Source organism: Peromyscus maniculatus, chromosome 15, assembly GCF_049852395.1.
Source record: "Peromyscus maniculatus bairdii isolate BWxNUB_F1_BW_parent chromosome 15, HU_Pman_BW_mat_3.1, whole genome shotgun sequence".
NCBI classification, from domain to species: Eukaryota; Metazoa; Chordata; class Mammalia; order Rodentia; family Cricetidae; genus Peromyscus; species Peromyscus maniculatus.
In genome coordinates, this window is record NC_134866.1 from 34,051,128 (window position 1) to 34,076,634 (window position 25,507).

The 25,507-nt window shown below is 40.8% G+C and overlaps 2 protein-coding genes across 5 annotated transcripts in view; both read right to left on the reverse strand.

The window, feature by feature from the left end:
• Ttc33 (tetratricopeptide repeat domain 33) overlaps positions 1-5,134 on the reverse strand; it is a 41,520-nt gene extending 36,386 nt beyond the window's left edge. Inside the window, exons 1-2 of one of the 3 annotated variants that reach the window (XM_006996790.4) lie at positions 4,890-5,134; positions 1,500-1,786 (exon numbers count right to left, since the gene is read on the reverse strand). In XM_006996790.4, coding sequence (XP_006996852.1) covers positions 1,500-1,720 — 221 coding nt within the window. In that variant the 5' untranslated portion in view covers positions 1,721-1,786; positions 4,890-5,134. Of the gene's footprint in view, positions 1-1,499; positions 1,819-4,889 lie in introns of all 3 variants that reach the window. The other 2 variants (XM_006996789.4, XM_076551842.1) reach the window with 2 other exon arrangements.
• Positions 5,135-11,965: 6,831 nt separating this feature from the next.
• Prkaa1 (protein kinase AMP-activated catalytic subunit alpha 1) overlaps positions 11,966-25,507 on the reverse strand; it is a 34,778-nt gene continuing 21,236 nt past the window's right edge. Inside the window, exons 3-9 of one of the 2 annotated variants that reach the window (XM_076551840.1) lie at positions 25,283-25,376; positions 21,226-21,370; positions 19,900-19,987; positions 16,846-17,070; positions 14,794-15,280; positions 14,558-14,684; positions 11,966-12,218 (exon numbers count right to left, since the gene is read on the reverse strand). In XM_076551840.1, coding sequence (XP_076407955.1) covers positions 11,974-12,218; positions 14,558-14,684; positions 14,794-15,280; positions 16,846-17,070; positions 19,900-19,987; positions 21,226-21,370; positions 25,283-25,376 — 1,411 coding nt within the window. In that variant the 3' untranslated portion in view covers positions 11,966-11,973. The remainder of the gene's footprint in view (positions 12,219-14,557; positions 14,685-14,793; positions 15,281-16,845; positions 17,071-19,899; positions 19,988-21,225; positions 21,371-25,282; positions 25,377-25,507) is intronic. The other variant, XM_076551841.1, reaches the window with a different exon arrangement.

Sequence of the window (25,507 nt, forward strand, 5' to 3'; positions counted from 1 at the left end):
GCCTTGCGCTTGCTAGGCAATCGCTCTACCACTGAGCTAAATCCCCAACCCCTATATTTTATAGTTTGACTTTACTGGGCTGAGGGTGCAACTCAGTTCTTAAAGCACTTCACTAGCATTGCCAGCACCAGCTAAAACTAGATGTAATGACACACACCTGTAATCACAGCACTTGGGAGGTAGAGACAGGAGGAGGGTCAGAAGTTCAAGGCCAACCTGGGTTATAGAAGTCTTGTCTCAAAAATAAAGATAATCTTCCTTTTGTTAGACTTTAAGTTTTTCAAGGGACTGTCTCTTATGTGGCATTATTAATAAAGATCCATTTTTATTTTCTTCTAATCTTGTTTCCAAATATATTCTATGAGACAATTTGACTTTTCTCCATTGACTTGTGAAGGAATTTTCATTCCCATTGAAATATCTAAGCAAAAGAAAGAAGAAAAAAAATAAGAAATCAATGTGGGGGTGGGGGTGGGGGGTGGGGGAGAAACAGGTACAAATGGGAAATACGTGGTTTAGCTAGGGAAGAGCTATGAATAAAAGATGCTATTATCAAGTTCCTGAGTACCTACCACATTTACAAAAGTACACAAGAAGTCAATGGCAAGCAGTATGGCTGCCACATACCTCTGTAATCCTAGCACTGCAAAGACTGATGTGTGGGAGGGGGTAGGGTGGGAGTAGGGGGGCCAGGGGGATTGAGTTTGAGTTCAGCCTAGGCTATATAGCAAGAGTCTGACTCAAAAAAAAAAAAAAAAAAAAGGCAAAGAAGTAAAAGGATAACTAAGTAATTTTTTTTTTTCCTGCAGAGCAACACACTGTATTACGCTTCACTGACATGCCCCTAGCAGAACAAAGGAGGAAAAGGCAGCATGTGTACCTTAATGTGACTATTACAAACTCATTTTCCTTGAAAATGGGAACTCTGCAGGTGACTCCGAAACATCTCTTTTTAAAAATGAAACCAGACATTTAAAACATGAATCTATACAATACATAGCTGGCCTGACTAGTTTCATGTCAACTTGACACAAGTAAGAATCACTGCGGAAGAGGGAACCTCAACTGAGAAAATGCCCCCACCAGACTGGCCTGTGGCCAAGCCTTGTGGTACATTTTCTTGATTAATGTCTGATATGGAAGGGCCCAGATCACTATGGGTGGTGCCACCCCTAGACTGGTGGTCCTGGGTGGTATAAGAAAGCAGGCTGGGCAAGCCATGAGGAGCAAGACAGTAAGCAGCATCCCTCCATGGAGTCTGCTTCAGCTTCTGCCTCCAGGGTTCTGCCTGAGTTCCTGCCCTGACTTTCCTCAGTGACAGACTGTTAATGGAAGAGTAAGAAGAAATAAACCCTGTTCTCCCCAAGTTGCTTTTGGTCAGTGTGTCATCCCAGCAACAGAAACCCTACCTAAGACAATAGCGCTTCCTTCCATTAGAGACCATGAACCAGAGAAAGTAAACTGTCCTCCATTAAAAAAAAAAATATCCAAAAGCATACCTTTTATTTTCCGCCAGATTAGCCCCCTCATCCTTCAGCTGTTTACTCTTCTGTTTACAGCCTTCCTGGAGGGTCTCCTTCCTCCGCTTGCTGGCATGAACCCAGCTGCCATCCTCATTCTCGGCTGCATCCTTCTCATCGGCTGCTTCAGCTTCAAACTGCTGGGACGTGGCCTTGGACACCTTCTCACCAATCTTCCTCTTCCACCCAAAGGAAGCCATTCTGTCAAAGTTCAGGGACTGCTTCAAAATCGTTCCAAAGTATTCCAGTGAGCAGGTGAATCCAGACTAGCGGAAGGAGACGACAGCCATGTTATCACCTATTTATGGGTAAGGGGAATAATCAGCAAGAACCATGAAATTTCAAAGACGACATCTGGACACTACTGTTAACCCCATCTCCTAATGGAAGTGGTGTGCTCTTGCAGACTAGCCCTGAATCCCAACAGGCCTCAGCCAACTTACACAAACACATGATAGAGTGAAGCATGTTTAGTAACACATCAAGTGGAGCAGTGGGAAGCAGAAACCGAAGAAAAACAAGACTGTTTCTTCAAGAAATGAGTAACAGGAAAAGGATGGGAAAGGAAAAAGGTCGGGCGGCCATCTTTAGGTTGAGAGCCAAGGGGACAAAACTGAGCCTAGCGTGAACATCTTTTGTCACTCCTGACTTGAAGAAACAACACTGAAGTCACAACGCTGACTGGACATCTGACAATATACGTCACTCCTGTTCTTCAGTTGTCTCAATAGTATGACTGAATTTCAAAAAAACCTTTCCTTGAAGAACTACAAGCAAAGTATTTCTTATGAAAGTACATGATACCTAGGAATTATTTCCAAATCATTAACAGTGAGAAATGCCGTGGAGGGGTACAGTAAGATCACCCTGAATTGGTAACTGAGGAAGTTGAGAGGTAGACACAGAAGATTCACTGCTCCTTTCACCTCCTTTCATATATAGTGAAATTTTCCTTAAGAGAAAGCCTTGTAGGCCTTGAGTACTTTTTGTTTTGTTTTTAAAACAGGAATTACTATAGAATACAGCTGTCCTAAAACTCAACATTGTAGCTCCGACTGGACTCATGATCCTCCTAGCTCAGCCTCCCATGTGCTAAAATTACAAATGTGTGCCACTACCCCTGACTATAGAATAGTTTTTAAAGATTTAGACGGGTAATGACTCAACAGGCCTATTGGGGAAGTCCAAAAGCAACCAACATTAAATGGCTTTGTAAATCTACCATGATATTCAAATGTTAAGGAAAAGAAAGGGTAGCTGGTAGAATAAAGGTGAAGACAGGAAGTCTTTAACAGTACTTAGTGATAGGATTAACTAAGAAATCCAGTAATTCACTAGCTACACAGATGGGCTTTAAGATACAGGGGAATTCAAGCCAGGCATGGTGTGGCCCATGCCTTTAATCCCAGCACTCGGGAGGCAGAGGCAGGCAGATCTCTGTGAGTTTGAGGCCAGACTGGTCTACACAGCAAGTTCCAGGATAGCTAGGGCTGTTACACAGAAAAACCCTGCCTTGGAAAAACCAAGATAGACAGATAGATAGATAGATAGATAGATCGACAGATAGACAGATAAAGTGGAATCCCTATAATAGTGCATAACTATCTTATATGCTGTGTATATTCAGGAGTGTCTAAGAGTCTTAGGAGAGTCTGTAACCCTAAGGAGACAAGAAAAAAAAAAAGCAATGGACTCAAAAGTCTTTTTGAAGTTATCCAACAACAGGCATTAAAAGAGGGAAGGAGGGAGGAAGGTAACACTAAGTTTTTAGCAATAGAAGGATCTGTTACTAATGCACGCCATTAAAGTGAAATATAAGTAACAGCAGGAAGAGAAAAAAAAGTGAGGATAGATAAAAGTCACTGCCACATAAAACCTCAAGTTACTATCTAAATTGAGAAAATTAGGGTCACAGGCCTATTACTGAGCAAGAGAAAATGTAACAGATCACTGCAATAACCAAGTACACAGGCTGATGCAGCACACCACGTGCTTTCCACAGAGCAGTGAATTTGGGGAAATCCCGGGTACACTGTGGAGTGCACTAGGGAATTAGGACAGTGGAAGCCTCCTCCTTGGCCTCATCATGATATAAGGAAATATATTTCCTCTGTCTGAAAAAAAAATCACTTTACATATCCCAGGGAAAGACCAGGAAATGGCTAAAAATGAAAGTACGGATTACAACTCAAGAGCTGAAGACAGCTTGGGAAAAAAGTGGGTGCTGAGAATGCCTTCAAAAGATATTAAAATATAAGAAGAGGTGGTGGTGGTGGTGGTGGTAGTGGTGGTTCTCTCGTATTTACGACTGTCCCTAAAGGTAATGAGAATGATAATTACATTTTCTGGTTTCAAGTTTCTAATGGAACTTACTTTCCACAGCACCAATGTGAGGCACCAGGCAGTGTAATTGACGTATCAACAGAAACCTGGAGTGTTTACTGGAGGGAATTTCACTTTAAATCACTGGTCAAATCTGTTCGTAGAAGCTGGGCATAGGATGAGGATGGAAAGAATGACAGACCCTCGCGTATACATATAGCAATAAGGGGCTACTGACTCAAGCACTCTCTCGGAGGGAATTGTATAACACGCCAGTCATATCTCAACTAAACTGTTCTCATGCTAAACTAGGAGCGTCTTGTACCTCTAAGGCTGTGTTTTTAACTAACTTCTCACTAAAACCCCTTACAGAAGGGAGGCTTTGGTAGATCTGGACTTGGGATGGATAAGGTGCCAAGACCCTAAACACGTTTCACCAGGATAAGAAACCAAGTGCGTGAATCACAGCCGCACAGGTTTCGGGTTCATTCGTGTCCGGTGTTCACGCCCACATTTCCTACAGAACCGAGGAGTGGGATTAAAATTCTAAACCACGACACCTGTGTTCTACGCTGACGTACGGTGACGCCCCAGGGCGCATCGCTAGACTGGACACTTGACCCAGGCACAAGCTGGCTGGCAGGTAGTACTTGGCGACTGGGCGAGCGTCTTCTCCTACGGACTGCGTGAGAGGATGCGGCCGGCCACCCGGGGTGGAAAAAAAACACCGGCTGGACGCCAAGAGTCGCAACGGCACCCCGGGGGTGAAGAACTGGGAGACCCGATTTGCCTGAAAATGCTACCAAAGGCGACTCCATCTCCCCGCGCCGAGGCCGACCACAAACACGGAGCCCGCAGCCGCAGCTCCTCAGGCCGCCGGGGCCCCGCACGATCCCGCCATCGCGCCCCGCGCCCGGGACAGCGGCCAACCTGCGGGCTCCGCGGACCTCACCGGGGGCCCCCCTCGGCCCCCCTCTCCCGCACGCAGCACCCTCTCGCCTCGCTTCCCGCTCCTCTGCCTCCCGCCGCCTCCCCGCAGCCAGTTACCTGAAAGCCACTCCGTGGTGCCGTGTTTACATTCCACTTGCCCTCTGGCGCCGGAAGCGGAAGTTACCCCGTCGGGCTTCGAACTGGCCTTGCCTGCCTGCGCTTCTTAATCCTCGATGAAAAACGCACGAAGTCATCCGGGGACGTTCGAGCTGGTCCAGAAAAGCGGATGGAAGAAGAAAAGAAGGCTTTCTTTATCCGCCAGAGCCTTCTACGAGACCACTGGTCCCAGAAGCCACTGCGGCGCCCAAGGCACTATGGGATTTGTAGTAGGGCCACGAGACCAAAACTGCCCTCTAGCAGCAGCCCGGAGTAGAGGACTCGGGATGTCAGAGAGCCATGCAGCTGTGCTTTGCAAAACACACGGGTCTAGCCAGTGAGGGCCAGTGAGACGCAGAGGAGGAAAAAAACTGAGCTGAAAATAAGTTCAAGGGGAGCTGTGTTGTCAACTTGACACAAACCTAAACATAGCTAGGAAAAAGAAATGTTAATTGAGAAAATGCCTCCATAACACTGGCCGATAGGTAAATCTATGGGAGTATTGCCTTGAGTAATGATTGATGTGGAAGGGTCCAATGCATTATAAGTGGGCAGGTGGTTCCTGGTCGGTATTAGGAAGCAAACTGAGCTAGTCAGGAGGAGCAACCCAGTACGCAGCCTTCCACCGCGGCCAACCACATCAATCCCTTTCTACCTCCGAGTCCCTGCCCTGCTTGAGTTCCTGCCCTGACTTCCCCCTATGATGTGAAGTATATGGTGAAATACACCCTTTCCTCCCCAGGTAGACTTTGGTCGTGGTGTTTTATCCCAACAATAGAAAACTAAGAAGCCAGCTGATCAGGGAGGGCCAAGGGTGAACTGTAGACTTCCTGTGAGAATCTACAACACAGCCTGAAAGTAGCACTAATTTCTTACCAGTAAATTAGCAGGCAAATGTTAACAAGATAAAACTAATGAAAAGCATACAAAAAAGTGCTTTAATATCTATATTTCAAAAAAAACATTTAAAATAGAAGACAGTTGTATTATGTTCCTCTATGTTTCCTGACAAATACTGTATTTTGATAGATATTGTGTCAAGAAAGAATTGCTGTGGTACTTAGCTGTACCAGAGGATGGGAATGTCTCAACTCTGCAGAGATAAGCACTCTAAAAGTCTAATAAAAAAAAATACTCCATGTGTTTTTAAATTGCTTTAATGTGAATATGCTGTAGTTGAAAGAAAAATGTATTTGGCAATTCATTCATTGAAAAGAATGCCTTATGGTATGAACATTTATCAGACTGTTAAAAATCATACATAAAATACAATGTCTATCAATGTGAAAAAATGTTAACACTGGTACATATTGAGGAAATTGAAATATTGTTAAGTTTTTATCCACATAGCTATGCTACGCAAAGGAAAACTCATTGTTGGAGACCACGCTTTTTCACCTCAGCACTTAGCATTTCTTACTGGTTAGTTATTTGTTGGGAGAAACATAGGATGCTAAGATGCCATTAAATAATGCTTCCCACACCCCCAGTCACCAATAGCACCACCAATTTGTTTCTCTCCAAAATATCAAATGTACCCTGGAAGAAAAAAAATTACCTCCAACACTGGCGCCAAAACCACTGATGCAAGGCTGGAGAGGCTTGCTGCTCTTGCAGAGGGTTCTGTTGGCAACATTTAGTATACAGGCTCATACCTACCTGTTATGGGAACCCTCTTCTGGCCTTCACACTAATATGAAGGCAAAACACTCATGTCTTTAAAAAGGAAAAAGAAAAAAACATGAATGCAAACAGTGTTTCTTAGCCTATATGGGTTAGAGACCCATCCATTACCAAAACTCTTACATGTTGCATTTTTCACAAAAGTGAACATTGAGGCTGATTGTTAAAGTGCCGTGGTGATAGAAATGCTGTGTTGATTTAAGGTAATGACGCCAAACTGTAATGGTAGGGATGTAGTCCTCTATCACAACCCTACAGTGTAACTCTGGAGTCCAATGTTCTTTTGAGATGAGGTCTGACTGTGTTACCTGGCAAGACTCTAACTTTCAGACCCACTTTAATAAACCAATTAAACCTTAGCTTCATCAAGGATATTTCTGAATGATGGAATTTATTTTTCTGCTGTACCAAGTACTTTGCTGCTACTGACGTGTGATGTCTCTAAGTGTTTTAAGACTGCATTATAAGGGCTGGACAAGATAGTACAGCAGTTAGGAGCACTGGCTCCTGCTCTTGCAGAGGACCCAAGTTCAGTTCCCAGCACCAACATCTGCCAGCTCACAGCCTCCCTGTAACTCCAGCCCTACAGAAACCCAACACCGTGTTTGGCCTTTGCAGGTGCCTGCACATACACACATACACATCAATAAGAATAAAATCAATTCTTCAAGACTATTATAAATTGAAGTTCCACATTCTGGTGGAACACAACTTTTTTTTTTTTTTTTTTTTTTTGAACCACTGACAAACTGATTACTCATACTTGGGTATTTGACCTTTTCTGGAAATGAGCAAAGGGGCTTGTGAGATGGTTCAGCAGGTAAGGATGCTTGCTGCTGACTCTGATGACATGAGTTCCATCCCCAGAACCCACTGAGTGGGAAGAGAATTGTCATCTGGCCTCCATATTTGTGTTATGGCATGCAAACACACACACACACACACACACACACACACACACACACACACACACACACACCACTTTCTTGGAAAAGAAACTCCTCTCAAGAAAAACAGTTCACAATGTGCCAATGACAAAATTGTATTCCTTAGAAAAAATAATGATCTTGACAGCTTCCCAATATGTCTAGACTTGGAGATAAGCGATGATTTCAGATGTGATTTTTATTTATAATTTGATTGCATTCATTAACATTTTTTAAGAGTTATAAAGTCAGTGTTTTCAAAATAACCAGTGCATGGCTGTGGTAGCCAGCTTCAGTATTTCCTACCCCTGGTATTCACACTTCTGTGATGTCCTTCCCATGATGTATCAGAATTGGTCTGTGTCCTCACTTTCATTAATCATAATAGACACTAGGGTGCAGCAATGTTCCTCCTGGATGGAGGTTTATGTGGTCATTCACATTCGCTGCAACTGACTATCCACTGAGCCCATACTTACTTTTTTTTGTACTTTAGTGTGTATGTGCACATCTCCATTCATCCTAACAAGATACAGCAAGATTTGTATCTTGGAGTCTTGGTCATATTTGTCATGAATGGCTCACAGTGGCCATACGAGTGAATAAATAGTGCTTGAGGCTCTGTTCCTTTTCTAAGTCTCTCGGGGTAGCTTAATTTTGATGGCCTCTACTCCAGTAAAGGCTTGGCAATGTCTTCCAAGTCACTAAACATCCTCTCAATACTCGGCACTATTTATTGGCATTTACAACAAACAGAACTTTATTTATTCATAATAAATAAGGCAGATTAATAGATGTTGTTTCACCTGAGTTTCTTGTGCAAATTTGTAGAAAAAGAATTCTCCGAAAGTACATGTGTTCATAACACTCCTTAATGTGGCTTTGCTGTTTTAAATATTTAGAAAGCCAGCAATCTAGCAAAAGCCCCAAGGGTGCTATGGGTTCTAGATTTAATAGTAACTGGATTCGAGCAATGATGGAATTCAAGTCCAGTGTTTGTGACTAGTAGTATGTGACAGCCACTTCAGCTTTTCTGTTTTCATCTTAACCTTTTGTCTAGATGGCTGATTTATAAGGGAAATCTAGACAATTTATGAGAGGCAAACAAACATCAGTGTTTTGAGTACTAAAATATAACCAAGCGCTATTTTATATTTCAGTATATGAAAGAGCCCAGAGCTCAGCTGTGAATGAGGGAATCACCAATTCCCAAACCTAGAGTAAACAAGAAAGACATAACAGATAAAAAAATGAATTTTTTTCTTTATTATGCCATCTTTCTAAATCAAGGTATTCTGGGCAATCATACATAAACCACAAAGATTGACTCCTCCCTACAACCAACTTAGTGTTGGGTTGTATGTGGAACTTCAGTCATCTTTTCAGAATCCACAATGAACAGGTGGAGGGGAGGAGTTAGGGAGAAGAAAGATTTAGACAACATGTTTTTCTTTCATTCCCAAGATGCCACTTGGAACACAGATCTTACACACCCAGCCATATTAGTTCATTTGTGAATGGTGTCAAAGATCCAAAGGATGGTGCAAGGAAGGGAGAGAATTTATATAAAATTATCTAGAACTCCAAAACACTACAAAAGCATCTTAAGAAAAAAATATAATCAAAGTAAAAGCAATGGTGTTTATTTCAGTGAAATTATTTTAAATTAGATATATTAAGCTCCCACATGTCCCAACTTGGTAGAAAAGTTCCTTTCATGAGAAATCAATTTTAATGGCAAAATTTTTACATATCAGCAAAATCTGTTATATTTAAAACTATGTATACAGTACTTTTCTGGCAAAAACCTTATACAGCTTTCAGTTGTCAAGACAAAGTAAAAATATGGTTGCATAAAATCACAAAAAAATATAAATTGCTGAAAAGATAATAAAAAAGATTAAAAATCATTTGCATTGACTCCCCTTACATTTTCAATATAAGAATCTGCACACTACAATACATGTTGTGAAAATCTGTTGCGAGCTTGACATACTTAACTAAAAGTTGTCATTTCAAATATCCTAGCTTAAAAAAAAATTGACTGCAACAGTCTGCGTTTATCATACTATTTATACAAGTGCAATATTTAAATATCTTCAAAATAAAACTTGGTAACTAAAAGGAATCACAGAATAACTTATAAAAGAAGCAAAGTTTACAAAATTAACAATTTGTAGAAGGTCCTATTTAATTGGTTCCTCCTTTTGTGCCCCCCAACAGTTTACAGACATATTACTTGGCTCTATTTACAAATCTGTAAGTTTAAAAATGCAGTCTTCCGTTCTTCCCGTCAGGAACACAATGCTGCATGTGGACAGCATAAGTGACATCAGTAAACCCCAAACCTAGGACACACACACACACACACACACACACACACACACACACACACACACACACACACACACCAAGGTATAAATACAGTTTGGAACTGGTTTAAACGGAGTCTCCATTACTTTATACAGCATTCAAAGTGGAGTTGAATAAAACAAGCCCTGAACAAAATGAATCATATTTTTTGTCCGGGATTCAGTGCATAAACTATAGAGCAATCTTTTATGCCAGCTATCCACCTTCAAATTCGTTCCCATCTGGTTAAAGAAGTGCTCGACAGATATGGCGGTGGAGGATTTTTCAATGAATGCAGTGGGAAAAAAAATGTCTCTCCTGCAAAGGGAAGATGATTAATGTTTAAAGAAAATGTAGTTTTTGCATTGCTGGGATCAAACCCACAGGCTGGGTATGTCCTAGGCAAGCACTACCACTGAGCTAGAGCCTCCGACCAAATTTCTTAAACATAAAAGAAGCCAAATATGGACAATATGAAATTAATTATTAGCTCATAAAATGCCAGCTTTGTCTTACTCGACTTTAAATCTTCATTTACAACTATTATGCCATGCTATCACTAAAACAGGGAGAGGCATATAAATCAGAGGTCTAAGAAGGATTCAACTTACTTTTTTAAAAAGTAATTTTTAAAAAAATTAAAACCTGAAATAAACTTGACCATTTTGAAGAATGGATTTCTTCTACACCTTTTCAAAATAATAATATTAAACCTGATTAAAGAGCTACAACTGAAATCAGACTGTAAACTTAAATGGGACTCTTAACAGTTAAGAGATAAATATGGAAATTATTGATTTTATAAAGGATTCAAGAGTTTCTTAAAGGACGATATCATTATTTTTAGGAGATGCTTAAGTACTGAAGGCTGGGATGGGTATCTTAACATCTCAATGGTTCAGAGCAAAAGCATACATACATTCAAATACATATGCATATCTATGTTTTTGTACATACGTGAATCTAGAGGGCAAATGAAGCCAAGCAGTTGTTGGAACTACGTAGTAGATATACATGCGATCAATATAATCTTTCCGTTTTTCTTTTTTAAAATGTGTGCAGAATAAAATCGGGGGTTAAAAATCCAATTGAAGGAGCCGGGCGGTGGTGGCACACGCCTTTAATCCCAGCACTCGGGAGGCAGAGGCAGGCAGATCTCTGTGAGTTCGAGGCCAGCCTGGTCTCCAAAGCGAGTTCCAGGAAAGGCGCAAAGCTACACAGAGAAACCCTGTCTCGAAAAACCAAAAAAAAAATCTAATTGAAGCATTCAAAGCTTATAAAAGATGTCCTTTCTATGCACTGAATCAATTTTAAAAACACACAATCAAATGACATTCAATAGCGGCTGGCATGATAGCCAGGAGAACTCTGTGACAGCGACAAAAACATGATTCAGTACAGTGTGAGCAACTTGGCTCTAGGAGCCAAAGCAGCACTTCATATACAAAACATAAGGGGGAAACTGCAGAAGTAAACGTAGGGCTCAGCGTTTCTGAGGATATCAATTCTGTGGGTTGGCAGGCTCACAAGCTAAAGACAATCTTTAAATTGAGTCTGTATCTGATATGTCTTATCACACAAGACAGAATTTTAAGAAGGATGTGGAAATCATTCACAATGTTACCAGAAATGGGAATGGTAGCTTTTTAAGAAGCTAAGGAGCCCAGAAAACAGCATCACCTAAGGTCTCTGGGGATTCTACGCAAATAATTCATATAAAACACATCAACATACGCGAAGGCTTTTATGGTAAATTTATGGCCTACAAAGCCCTGTTACACCAAATTAAAATGGTCAAAGATCAAGTGGGCTTGAGTCCTGCGATCCATTCTGTGTATATTATACCATATGTACCTATTGAATAAGGGACAACAAAATGGTCCCAATTCATTTCTGCACATTAGGCTTTTAATTATTGATCATTTTCCAATCCCTGTGCAAAATGCATTCCAAAAGGCCAATCCTTAGTTATAATTATATATATGTATATATATATATATATATATAACTTGGTAAGTGGAAGTGTTTGGCTATTATTTATTATGCATGCTTATTGCATCAAAGAAATAAGCAAAGTTTTAGGTTTACTGTGCAAGAATTTTAATTAGATTTGCACACATTTCAAAAAATTCTATTGTGTGACTTCCTGGTCTTGGAGCTAAGTCGACAGGAGAAGAGTCGAGCGAGGTCACAGACGAGGTAAGAGAAACTTCTGAGGGCTTCCCTGGAGCCTCGGCATCGGAGTCACTCCTTTGGCAAGATCGATAGTTGCTGATGGATCCCGATCTCTGTGGGGTAGCCGTCCCTGATTTGGCTTCTGCAATTTCATCTGGGTGAAAAGAATTCCGTGTGACTATTCTCCCTCAAGTTTTCAAACAGTATGTATCAGATTCTTTAAGTGAGACTACTCACCAGCTCCCCCAGAGCGTGTTTATTTTAAATACATTCTCAAACGGGGGCAGTGTGCCTGGACTAAGCCACTCATCATTTCTACACACACACACACACACAGCATGAAGAATGCTTAGGATGACCAGGCCACACAGGGTACTTAACTTACTACTCTTGACGTTTACACTAAGAGTCAGTAAACTAATAACCTGGGTTTTAATAAAAATCCCCTAGCAGTAAAATTCTTTTCTATCAAAACCACAGAATCAATCACTTGAAATATGGAAGGTATCTTGGAAATCATCTCACCCAAGAATAATTTTACTGATATAAAAACAAAGCCAGAGCAGTCAGTCATCTTATTTGTTCAAGAAAACAAATGAACAGAAAGCTTCAGCCATTCGGGCACTCTACCCTCCCAACCTCAGCTCAATGCTTTTTACTATGCAGTCTCTCGTATTTCATTTAGAAGCAGGAAAGAGCAACAATTCCAATAGGCAAATTCAGAAAAGCAGGGCTTAGTGGTACAGGCCTTCAATCCCAGCTACTCGGGAAGCTAAAGCAAGAGGATCATAAGTTCAAGGTCTACCTGAGCTAGTGAGTCCACGGACAACCTGGATAACTTGTGAGACCTCCCCCAAAATAAAAAGTAAAAAGTGGGTTGGAGAGGTTGGGGATTTAGCTCAGTGGTAGAGCTAGAGCGCTTGCCTAGCAAGCACAAGGCCCTGGGTTCGGGCTTCAGTTCGGGGGAGGGGGGGGGGTTGTAGCTAGAGCTCATTAAGAAGGCCTGATTTCAATCTCTAGTACCACAAGAGTAACACTGAAAATGAAATCAAAGGGAAACTAGTTGGGAACAAAATATAAGTAGAAATAGTAAATATTCATTTGGTTGCCAAGTCCAAAGTTCGATATAACTAAGACTGTAAAATTATCTAAACACTAAGAGAAAAATAAAACCCGTTCCCGATCTCAAACTGTATCGGTGTGTTGTGTGTTAGCGGACGGGTACATGCTAGCGGATGGTGTACATCTGTAACCCAGTACTCAGAGATGGACCAAAAAGGATTGCCCCGTCAAAGCCAGGCCAGCCTACATAGAAGATCCTGTCTCAAAAACAAATCAATAAATGAATGAATCAATCAATAAATCAACAAGCAGACCATCATAAGCAGTTGGCCAGTGTATATCATAGCTCAAGCCTTTGTCTTTCTTATACTCTGTAGGTGCTGTCTTTGAGTCTGTAAGTAAGTATTCTAAATATCCTCCCATAGATACTTGTTTAACAATTTGGAAGAACAGGCATAATCATGTGTTTAATTTTAAAAGTACTTAAAATTAAATAAAACTACAATAAATCAGTATTTACTTTTAAATAAAAAAATTTACATTGCCAAAATGAACCTTACAAAGCAATAGAAATATGAAAGAGAATTATCACTTTAGAATTAAACTGTGTATTTTTAAAGATTTTATAGAACAATAATCATTTTCTACTTTGGGAGAAATGGTAATGGTGATGGGAGCCAGTGTTTTGTGTCTGCAAGGCAAGAACTTCACTACTGAACTAAATCCCTAGCCCCAGGATAATAATCTGTAAAAGAACAATGTACTACATAGGAGGAGGAGGAGGAGGAGGAGGAGAGGAGGATTCACAATTGTCAGTGTCCTAGAGGACAGAAAGTCACATTTACTATTACTTACCAGGAAAAAGCCAGGAAGTTTCATAAGACACAAAGGTTGAGGTGGAGAGGATGCGCAGTGGGGGAGGATGATAAGGACAAAAGTGTATGATCAAAGTGTCATCCTGGGGCTGGGGAGATGGCTCAGTGGATAAGGAGCCCGCTGCACCGCAGAAGGACCTCAACTCCGATCCCCAGCACCATGGAGAAGCCAGGCCAGGAGGTGCACATCTATAACCCCAACACTGGAGGCTGGGGACGAGACGATCCCTGGGGCTGGCTGGCCACTAAGTCTAGCCTAAAGGGCAACCTCCTGTTTGGAAAGAGACCTTGTCTCCAAAGTAAGATGGAGAGTGACGGAGGAAGGGACCTGACACTGACCTCGGCTGCCCCCACCCCATGTACACACGGGTGAGTGCAACCGAAACACACATGTGAAGGAGGGAAGGAAGGAAGAAAAGGAAATGCCATTTTGAAATTTAGTACTTTGCATGCTTAGGTTTAATTAAAAACAAAATAAAACCAAAAAACAAAGACTATAAGCCAAATTAGATAACCAGGTCTGACATATCACCTCTGTGGGTTTGTGTGTACATACCATCAATACTACGGAAATCCAATAAGTAAGTCCGGCTATCCACTTGATAGAGCTGTAGACTCATTTTGGAAAATGTGCTAGTCACAGGATTCTTCCTTCGTACACGCAAATAATAGGGATTTACAACCTAGCATTTGATACAGACAAAAACAAAGGCACATCAAATCAACTCTTCTATAAAAGACTCTTGTCTACAGGTTCGGCAAATGTGTTAGGTTGAACACGGGCCTTCTTACCTTCCATTCATAATCCAATTGCTTGATTGCTCTACATACTTCTGCCATGATATCATTTGGTCGACTTTGACTTCTAATTCCCAGATGCCATTTTGCTTTCCGGACACCTTGGTGTTTGGATTTCTGTGGGTTTAACTCATCAAGGGTATGCCGTGCCCTTGGTGTCTCAGCAACCAAGAAGGGGACTCTTTCGGGATGGGGCCGAGTTAAATGGTGGTCATCAAGGAAAGAATCGGGCGGGCTTGTTGCCAGGTAGAAATCTTTGGCCTCGTTCATTATCCTCCTGTTGTCTATTATGAGATGGTAGGCTACTGCCAGCGGGTCCTGGTGATTTCTGTTGTACAGGCAGCTGAGAACCTCCTCTTCCGAGCACTCGAACTTCTCACACACTTCTTTTAAGGCTTCATCATCAATCATGGTTGAACTGTATGATGGATCCTCAGGAAAGAGATATTTTGGAAGGTCCTGTTTAAACCATTCATGTTCCCTAAGAGAAAACAGCAGTGTGCAGAGAATTTTCAGTAAAACCAAGAATAAAAACAATACCTTTCAAGAGTTTAAGATATGAATTAATTTATACCCACACTACGTTACTATTGTGTTTTTTTTAACTCTTTTCCTCTTCTAACTCATACTTCATTGAATATGTTGAGAAAAATGTTCCAGCCTGCCGCTAATTTTTAAGGATTGATGCAAGCAAATGAAAAGTATGTCTACCCAAATGATGACAAAGTGCAAGTTTTTTCCCCAGGTCAGAAAGAAATTATGTTGTGTGGCTTCACTGTTACATTCCTCTTCACACTGTCTCATGTTACATGAAAAGAGCTTGGTAACAAAAACGGTATGCAATATCCTGAGTTCTTACTGTGTACTTAGTTATATGCTAAGCAATTCATACATGCAAAATCTATTCTCATCCACACAACCCAGTTCTGTAGGACTCAAAAGGCCATTCTCTGAATGATTATTTAATTGCACATATAAAAGGATATGGAACCACATCAAGAACTATGCTAAAACTTAAAAAAATGAAAACAAAACACAGAGGAAAATACTCAAAAGAACAATGGTTATCACTAAGTGGTAGACATAAAAGTATGCTTTTATTCCCAGGAGTCTTTCTGTTGTTGCAATTTTAAGGGTGTTTGTTTCCAACTGGAGACTGGCTTTTGAGACAGACTCTCTCCACTGGGTAGCCCAGGCTGGAATCAAACTCACTGTCATCCTCCTTCAGCTTCCCAAGTACCATGCACAGCATTTTGTATCAGAGTTTAATTCTGAAAAAAATACCTAAAACATATGCAAATATACTTCTCCCTTAGACAGTTTACAATAGCAATTTAACAGAATGTGTTTCCCTTCCCATCTGGGGGTTAAAGCCATGCCCTGCCACTTGGGATCTCCGCTGCAGCAGGTTTTTGCTATTGTTGGTGTTTGGTTTTTTTGAGACAGGGTCTCTCTACATATCCCTGGCTATCCTGATCTCACTCTGTAGAACAGGCTGGCCTTGAACTCACAGAGATCTGCCTGCCTCCACCTCCCAAGTGCTGAGATTAAAGGCGTGCACCACCACTGCTCAGCTTTAGCAGGACTTTTAGCATAAGGAGTAAGTGGAAAGGAATAAAGCTTAAATTCACATATAAACCTCTTCCTGGTTACCCTAATGCTTTCTTACTTATTTATGCATACAGTTTTTCTTTCTTTCTTTTCTTCCTCCAGGATGAGAAAAATGTGTAGTCCGGCCATCAGAATAGCAAAGAATTAAGGAAAACAAAAATTGGGGGGCGGGGGGGAGGATGAGATAACATTGATAGTAGAACAAAGTCTCAAGGAAGCACTCTTGAATGTTCATGAGCAATGGCTTGCCTCGAATGTATGTCATGAAAAATGTTACCGGTCACCATCAGTTCTGCCTTATTTAAACTCTTAGGTTCAACCACACACAACGCACCATTACCTATAGAACTCAATCTCCTATGAAAAGTATATTGCTAGGGAAAAAAGCACCTCATTAATAAAATGAAACTTTTCTCCTGTCTAGTTTAAAATTACCTGATATCTTTTATTGTGGCCCTCTTCATGGGATCTACCTGCAGCATATGCTTCAAAAGGCTGATGACAGAGGGATTTAAATACTGAGGGGTATAAAAAATCCCGTCGCATATCTTCTTAAAGAGCGTTGGCACGTGGTCATCGTCAAAGGGGAGGGTCCCACATAACAAGGCGTAGAGAATGACACCACTGCTCCAGATGTCCACCTCGGGGCCTGCGTACAATCTGAACAGGGGTGCCACTGCATTAATCACAACAGCAGAGTGCACTGCCCGACACTCTTCGAACGCAAATATTTTACAAAGAATTAACACAAGAAAACAATTTTTAAAGAAACCAATGATCAGAATATGGTATTTACAGCAACTGCTGCACACCACACATCAAGATGTTAATCTTACCAGCATTACCTTTTACAAGGTAAGATGTTTTGTAAATTATGCATCGTGGGTAGAATTGTCTCACTACCTTACTATAACCCTCAGAGGGTCCTACCAATAAGGCCAAAACCTTGAACCATCATAATCAATGTTGAATTGGAGCCAGAGATAAAATACTTTTTTAAATAAGTTGTATTTCCTGTGTGTATATACACGTGTATTGTACGCCTGTGTGTGCCGTGTGTATATCTGTGCATACGCCGAGTGAGTGTGGACATGAAAGAACAACTTGGAGGAGTCGGTTCTCTCCTTCAATCTTGACAGACGTTTCAGGGATCAAACTCGGGTCATCGAACTTCAGAGCAAGCACTTCAAATGCTCAGGCATCTCACTGGCCCAAGATTAAATTCTGTACTGACAGGCTCTGAACCCATTTCTCCTAAAACCCTCCCATCAAAGTTCAAGGAGCCTGTGGCTGTACAAGCAAGCCACGGTAAGTGAAATCACAGAATACTTTAAACTTCTACTTGAAGCACTCTGTAGACAAGGGTCTTTTTTTTTAGACAAGGATCTTAACCAGCTGGAAAAAAAAAAAAAAAAAAGTTGAATCATCCATTCAGAGTCTGGCTTCGGGGAGAAAACAAATCTTTAGAACGACAAAAATAAATTATAACTCTCAACAAAAAAAATTTTTTTTGAAAGTAAGTGTTTCTATTCATCCAGACCTCAAAGAAAGACTAAACTGAACAAACAACATTTCACTCTTAAGATAAGAATTTATACTGTATCAAGCTGATAATAGAAAAATAAATTAATTAATTTAAAAAATAAAAATAAATTGAACAAACAGATTTCACTAATAGCTCATTTTGTATATGCTTGATCATAATGCATCACTTTCTATGTGATTATATCCCCCATTGTATCTAGGTCCTGATGTTTTCATACCAAAGGAGTTAAGACAGAAAACACAAATGAGTTTATTTGTTTGTTTGTTTGGCTTTTCAAGGCAAGGTTTTTCTGAGGAGCCCTGGCTGTCCTGGAACTCGCTCTATAGACCAGGCTGGCCTCAAACTCACAGAAGTCCTCCTGCCTCTGCCTCTGCCTCTGCCTCTGCCTCTCTGAGTGCTGGGATTAAAGGCGTGTGCCACCACTGCCCAGTCAAGTTCAGCATTCTTATACTGCAGTGTCTAACAGATCCAGATCAAGACAGAACACAAACAAACCTCACTTTCTCCCTCTCTCCCTCCCCCCACCTTGCCTTTTCTTGATACAGAGTCTATGTATATAGTCCCACTTCAAAATCTATGTGCCATGTTCAGGTTATAGGCATGCACTACCTCTACCCGGTATGACTCCTGTTTTTTGGAGGACCACTTCTTTAATTCAGTTTCCTAAGACACTTTCATTCCTCATAAAACATGAAGCTACACAATGGGCAGCGGTGGCATACACCTTTAATCCCAGCACTTGGGAGGCAGAGGCAGGCGGTTCTCTGTGAGTTCAAGGCCAGCCTGGTCTACAAAGCAAGTTCCAGGAAAGGCGCAAAGCTACACAGAGAAACCCTGTCTCGAAAAACCAAAAAAACAAACAAACAAAAAAACATGAAGCTACTACACAGATGATATCTAGTTGATTAAACTATATACATTGCATTATACTTGTGACTCAGTTTTGCTTTCTGTCTGGGTTTTTCTGTTTGTTTTGTTTTGTTTTTTTGAGATAGCATCTTGGGTACCACAGAACGATCTCAACCTCTCAAGCTCTAGAATTACAAGTATGGACCTCTTGTAATGCCCATTTTTTAATTTTTGTCAAGTAAGCCATTTCTCATGAGTAAGTAATTTGATAGTCAGGTTTTTAGTATCTTACCTATCTACCTTGACAACTGACTTGCTTTAAATTCTTCCACCAGAGGAAAAATTAACATATTTCATTCTAACTACTTTAACATGACTTGCAAACCAACATTTTCCTCTATAAATGGATTTTTTAATTTACCCACTTACATTTTTTATAAAATTTATTTTTATTTACTTTTTTTAATGTCTCTCTCTTTTTTCTTTTTTTTTTTTTACTTATTTATTATGTATACAGTATTCTGCCTGCATGTGTCCATACAGGCCAGAAGAGGGCACCAGATCTCATTACAAGTGGTTGTGAGCCACCATGTGGTTGCTGGGAATTGAACTCAGGACCTTTGGAAGAGCAGTTGGTGCTCTTAACCACTGAGCCATCTCTCCAGCCCTTCTTTTTATTTATTTATTTATTTTATTTTATTTTTGTGTGTGTGTGTGTGTGTGTGTGTGTGTGTGTGTGTGTGTGTGTGTGTGTGTGTGTGTGTGTGTCTGTGGTGTATATACACATGCATGCAACTGCTTGCAGAAACCAAAAGAGAGTGTTGGATCTCCTGGAGGTAAAGTTACAGGCAGTTGTGAGTCACCCAAATGTGGGTACTGAGACCCAACTCCAGTCCTCTGGAAGACCAGCAGTACTCTTAACCACACAGCCATCTCTCCAGCTCCTTGTGTATTCTTCTTAAACTACAGAATTTGCAGGTAAGGAAATACTTTTCCCTTCCTTCACTACTATTAAATGTGACAATACAGACTAAAAACGTGAAAAGAAACAAACAATGACAAACACATCAAAAGCTGAGCCGTGTCAAACACACCTTCCTGAAATCACTTCCGGGGCAGCGTAATTGGGTGAGCCACAGCTTGTTCTCAAAAATTCACCATCGGACATCATGTTTGAAAGACCTGCAGAGACAAACAATGGCCACTCAAGATTCCACCAGGACAAAAAGAAAAGTCCATTAAACAACACAGCTAAGTTTGTATTAACAAGACCAGCCACCATTTACTTTTCCTTTGCTTCAGTGTGATCACGGACTTTATTTCCCAAATATTCTGCCCTTATATACAAATGTACAATGTATTTCAATAACTAGAGTTTCATGAGTATATATTAAACTACAGACGGCTTTGCTCTCTAGAATAAATGTGAAATGTTTAACTCTTCATATAGACATTGCTAGGAAAATAATCTCAGATGAATAGAAAGATTTCCACCACTCCTCCTCTGTTCTATAAAACAAAGCCCAAGCTCAGAGTGGTCATCCAAACCTGTAATCTCGGTATTTTAGTCTCTTTTCTTTTTAGAGACAGGGTTTTACTATGTAGCCCACTGTGGCCTTGAATCCACCTGCCTCCATCTCTGGAACTCTGGGGTTACAGGCATGTGCGACCACATCTGAAATTCAACTTTATAGCATTTAAATATTTAAAAGTTTCCTCATATACTTCATCTTTCTTGATTTCAATTTTTTTCAATAATTCCATTCCACTTACTCTCCATTTTCTCCACACTTGACCAAAAGAATATATTAGAAATGAAGCTGCTACCTTCACAAATAATAGCCACCTCTTTTTTTTTTTTTTTTTTTTTTTTGGTTTTTCGAGACAGGGTTTCTCTGTGTAGCTTTGCGCCTTTCCTGGAACTCGCTTTGTAGATGAGGCTGTCCTCGAACTCACAAAGATCCGCCTGCCTCTGCCTCCCGAGTGCTGGGATTAAAGGCATGCACCACCAATGCCTGGCTAGTTACCTCTTTTCAAATGATCTCTCTAATGTTGACAACTTGAAGTATTTGTTATCACAAAACTGAATTTTACGGCTGGCGAGAGATGGCTTAGCAGACAAAGGTGTTTACCACTGAACCTGACAGCCTAAGTTCAAGTCATTAAGACCCACATGGTGGAAGACCAGAAACAACCCCCAAAGATGTCCTTTGACATGTGTATATGAGTCTGTGTGTATGTGTGTATGTGTGTGCGTGCACAAAGTAACTAAATTGCTTCATACTCGGTTTTGAAGAAGAGAGTAACTTACTGTTTTCCCCTTTTGTATTCTTATTTGCAAGATGGGATTCTGAGCATACCCTACAGATACTACCAAAGACTGCTACATATACTCACTGAATAGTTCAAACCATCCTTACCAAAATCAGCTATCTTTGCATTCATGTGTGCATCAAGCAGGACGTTCTCAGGTTTCAAGTCTCTGTGGACCACCATGTGCCTGTGACAATAATCCACACCAGAAAGGATCTGTTGGAACAGACGTCGACTTTCCTTTTCATCCAACTAGGAAAAGAGGAAAAGTATTTTAAGCTGTGTATTATATCAAGTAGTAAAAAGTTTCAATGGAAACTTTTCCTACTTAAAATTCTCCAGCCTATAAACTGCCGAAGCATGAAACCTTCCAAGTGAACTTCACCCATGAGGTACTTTTGAAATGGTGAAGTAATGCAGGCAACAATAAACTGGAATGCCAGGAGGCTACGGGGACCTGGATCAACTTTCTGGTCCTATACCTGCACAGACTACATTTAAAAACCTGTCTTCTTCTGTAGTTCATGGGCTCTTTCTAGTAGTTTCAACTTCTACCTGAAATTAGGCATGTTTTTCATTCTAAGTTAGTGATGTTTAATCCTTCATTCTTTTTTTTTTTTTTTGGTTAATCATTCTTTTAATAAATATTTATTGAACATATTCAATATGCTATACAGGTTAGACATTCATAACACAGAAATGAATGGAAGGAAGGCCCTATTCTAGTTGACAAAAAATGATGCAGAATGTGCTCTGATGGACAGCTGCAAACCCGTGGTCAAACAGGTGGTCCTAGTCAGACTCGGGATCACAAGACAAAACAAGAAGTCATGCAAGTAAGAAAGAGGCCTGCAGGGAGGAGAGGAGTGAGAGGAGTGGGACAGAGAAGAGAGCACAGAGAGAGAGAAGAACTAGAATGCACTAATACACGGACGAAACTGCCCAGAACAAATTTCACTGATAAGAAAAGAAAGAAAAAGAAAAAGAATACAGAAAGCGGCGCTGGGATGGGGGTACTACTTCAGACTATGATAAAGTGACAGGTAAGCACTGTAAATGAAGCACAAAGCAACCATAGTCTGTGTTCTGAAACTTACGATGATTTTTAAGTTTGATTTATGTGTATAAGAGTGTGTGTGTGTGTGTGTGTGTGTGTGTGTGTGTGTGTGTGTGTGTGTGTGTGTCTACACATCTGCATTCAGGTGCCTACAGAGGCCAGAATTCTGAGGACATTGGACTCTCTGGATCTAGAGTTAGAGACAGTCTTGAGTCACCCTATATGGGTGCTAAGAACCAAACTTCAGACCTCCGAAAGAAGAGCAAACCCTCAAAACTGCTGAGCCATTCTTCAGTCCCGAGATGTTTTTATGTAAACAAAAGAAAATCCTTAATACTTTTTCCTTTTGTGTGTTTATTGAAAAAAAAATCTTATGCTACAAATAAAATTTTCAAATATAATCTTTTAAAAATACTCTTCAAAACTCTTCCCTGTATTTATTGAGGTTTGCTCAACAAGTGATAACCACTACTGGTTTATACCTGCTCCAGGACAGCGCATTTAATAGAGAAGCTGCGGATCCCCTAGGCAAGGATTCTCACATGCAATTCTCCGGTAGGTCATGAGCAAGCATTCTAAATCCAGAATTCTACACCTTCAATGCGTGGATAATGTGGGGACAAAGATAAACTGATCATTTCTTGGAATGTAAAATCAAAACTCCTACTGACATGTAAGACACCCTTCTTCAAGAAAAATATAGTAATATTTTTGCGATCTAGTGCCTTTATTCGTTCCAGTAGATGTTTATAAAAAGATTATGAAAGAGGAAGAGAAAATTTAACTAAGAAACAACATAAGAAATAAAATAAGTAGAAAGGCTACAGGGGTGGAAAGTAATGTATTTGCAAAAATACAGTACAAAGAATGCCAGAGACTAAAGGAAGACGATGAGCCAAGTCAGAGCATACTGCAGCTGATGAACATCATGCACTGAATCTTTTGTGCAGGGTTAACAGCACTACAAAGCAATCAGCAATACACAAGGCCCACAAAACAAAGGACTGAGAGACAGCACCCACCCAGAGGAGTGCTTGGACAGCGGATGAAGACTCAGCAAAACCAAAGCCTAGAGGAAGAAATAAACACATGCATAGGGAACCCTAGAGAAACTGAGGAATTAGGACTTCCTGAGGCAGAGTGAGGGGTGGGCTAGAAACAAGACCGCTGGTCCTGGTGAGAACTTTTAAAGTCCCTGCCACTGGGGAGTAAGACCTCTGGTTACTCAAGTGAAGCCAAGCCGGATCACTCTCAAGGACACTGTGGCAGGAACAGGGCATTGTAAGGAAGATGTGCTCTAAGTGACGATCAGGACACTAACAGAAGAGAATGGACCCCAACTCAAAGCTCAGTTCCAACCGCTAAACTACTGCCTTCAACAAAATAGGAAACACCAAGTACCAAATCAAACGAAGAAGGAAAATACTTATGATGGTTAGCAAAAGATTTACCCGACCCAAATTAACAGCTCTCCCAACCACTCAACTTATGGGAAAAGCCACCAATCACTAAATCTCAGATGTATATTAGCGTGGCATTTGGTACTTCATTCTGAGATTTAAGTGGAAAGCCAAGAATCACCTGATCTGAGAAGAGTCATTAAAAAAAAAAGACAAATAAAATGAGGAGGAAAAGGGGGAGGGGCAGTGGGGGGACCAGGAGGCACCAAGAACGGAACAGAGCAGGAGCCAAAAGACAATTAAAACCTAAAACCAAAACATCTTTCTCAACCAGGTAAAGGTGCATCTGTGAAGCCAAACGGGCAGGCTGCCCAAGGGCAATTGCAGAAAATAAGGCAGATACCTGAAATACAGAAACAAAGCAGCCGAAAACTCAGCACTCAAAACGTAAAACTAACGACATCCCCAAATCGTAGTGCAAGATGGCTAGAAATGACAAACAGAAGAAAAAAGATAAGAAAAGAAGGCAGTGATGGCCGGGCGGCGGCGGTGGCGCATGCCTTTGATCCCAGCACTCAGGAGGCAGAGGCAGGCGGATCTCTGTGAGTTCGAGGCCAGCCTAGTCTACAGAGCGAGATCCAGCACAGGCACCAAAACAACACAGAGAAACCCTGTCTCGAAATTAAAAAAAAAAAAAAGGAAGGCAGTGATGATTTTAGGAAGAATTCCTTTAGGGAGTAGGAGTGGGACCTAGAAGGATGAGAAAGGTAATACTTAAAATAGAAATTGGCCATGTTGAGAAGCAAGTAAAGATTAACTTGGTTAGTGAGTTTTATTCTGATTAAAGAGAAACACTATGTAAAATGGGTGAATGAATAATGCAAATAACTTTCGACTGAAAGCAGGCCAAGTTCTTTTCTCAGTGCCAGATGTGGGGCTTTTAGAAGGGACAAATCCGAGGACCTGAGGTCGAGCATGGGCAGGGGACAGCGCTCAGTATTTGTATCTCTAACTTAAATGTCTCCAAAGTTCCCTCCAACACCAAAGTCCCGAAGTCTAATTCCAAAGTCTTCCATAAAGCCCGTTCTTACTGTCCCAGGTACATCCGAGTTCAGAGACGAAACAATGAACGCAACTTAAATGTGGCCAGGGTTGAATAACGAGGCCTACATCCTTAAATATTTAATAATAATGTATTTTGTAAGGAATACTTATAAAGTTTAAGATGCACACTAAATGGGTTTGTACAGGCCAGGTACGCCTTTAATCCCAACACTCGGGAGGCAGAGGCAGGGAGATCTCTACGCATTGGAAGCCAGTGTGACCTAAAGAGCGAGTTCCAAGCCCGCTAAGGTGGCACAGTGAGACCCTGTCTCAAAAAAAGAAAAGTCTGTATACCCCAAAGCATGAGTCTAAGGATTATAAATTTTGGGGATTTAAGTGAACTCTATCACTAATAAATCATGTGACCTTGAACAAATATTTAACTGGGAGGCTCAATATCCATGTCTGTCTGTGTAAGTGGCTCAGGGCTTCATCACTGAGGTCCTTCTTTCTACCTCTAAGTAGCCTATGATTCTAAACAAATACGACTAAGGGAATTGGTTACTAAACAGACCTCTGAAAATTGCTCTCTGACATTTTGATGCAAATAAGGGATACAGGGGAGTTATAAAATATGTACAGGATTAAATGAGAACTGCTTACCCTTCCATTTTTACAGATATAATCAAATAGCTCTCCTCCTGAGACATATTCCATCACCATGAAAATATCAGATGGTGTACTGATGACCTGGTACCTGGTGAGAGAAAACATTATCTACTAATATTAAAACATGTGTATTCATCCATTCCATAAAGATTCACTAAGAACCTATAAGAACCCAGGTACTGGGATAGAAGATCTTGGGTTACAAAGCCAATCCTGTTT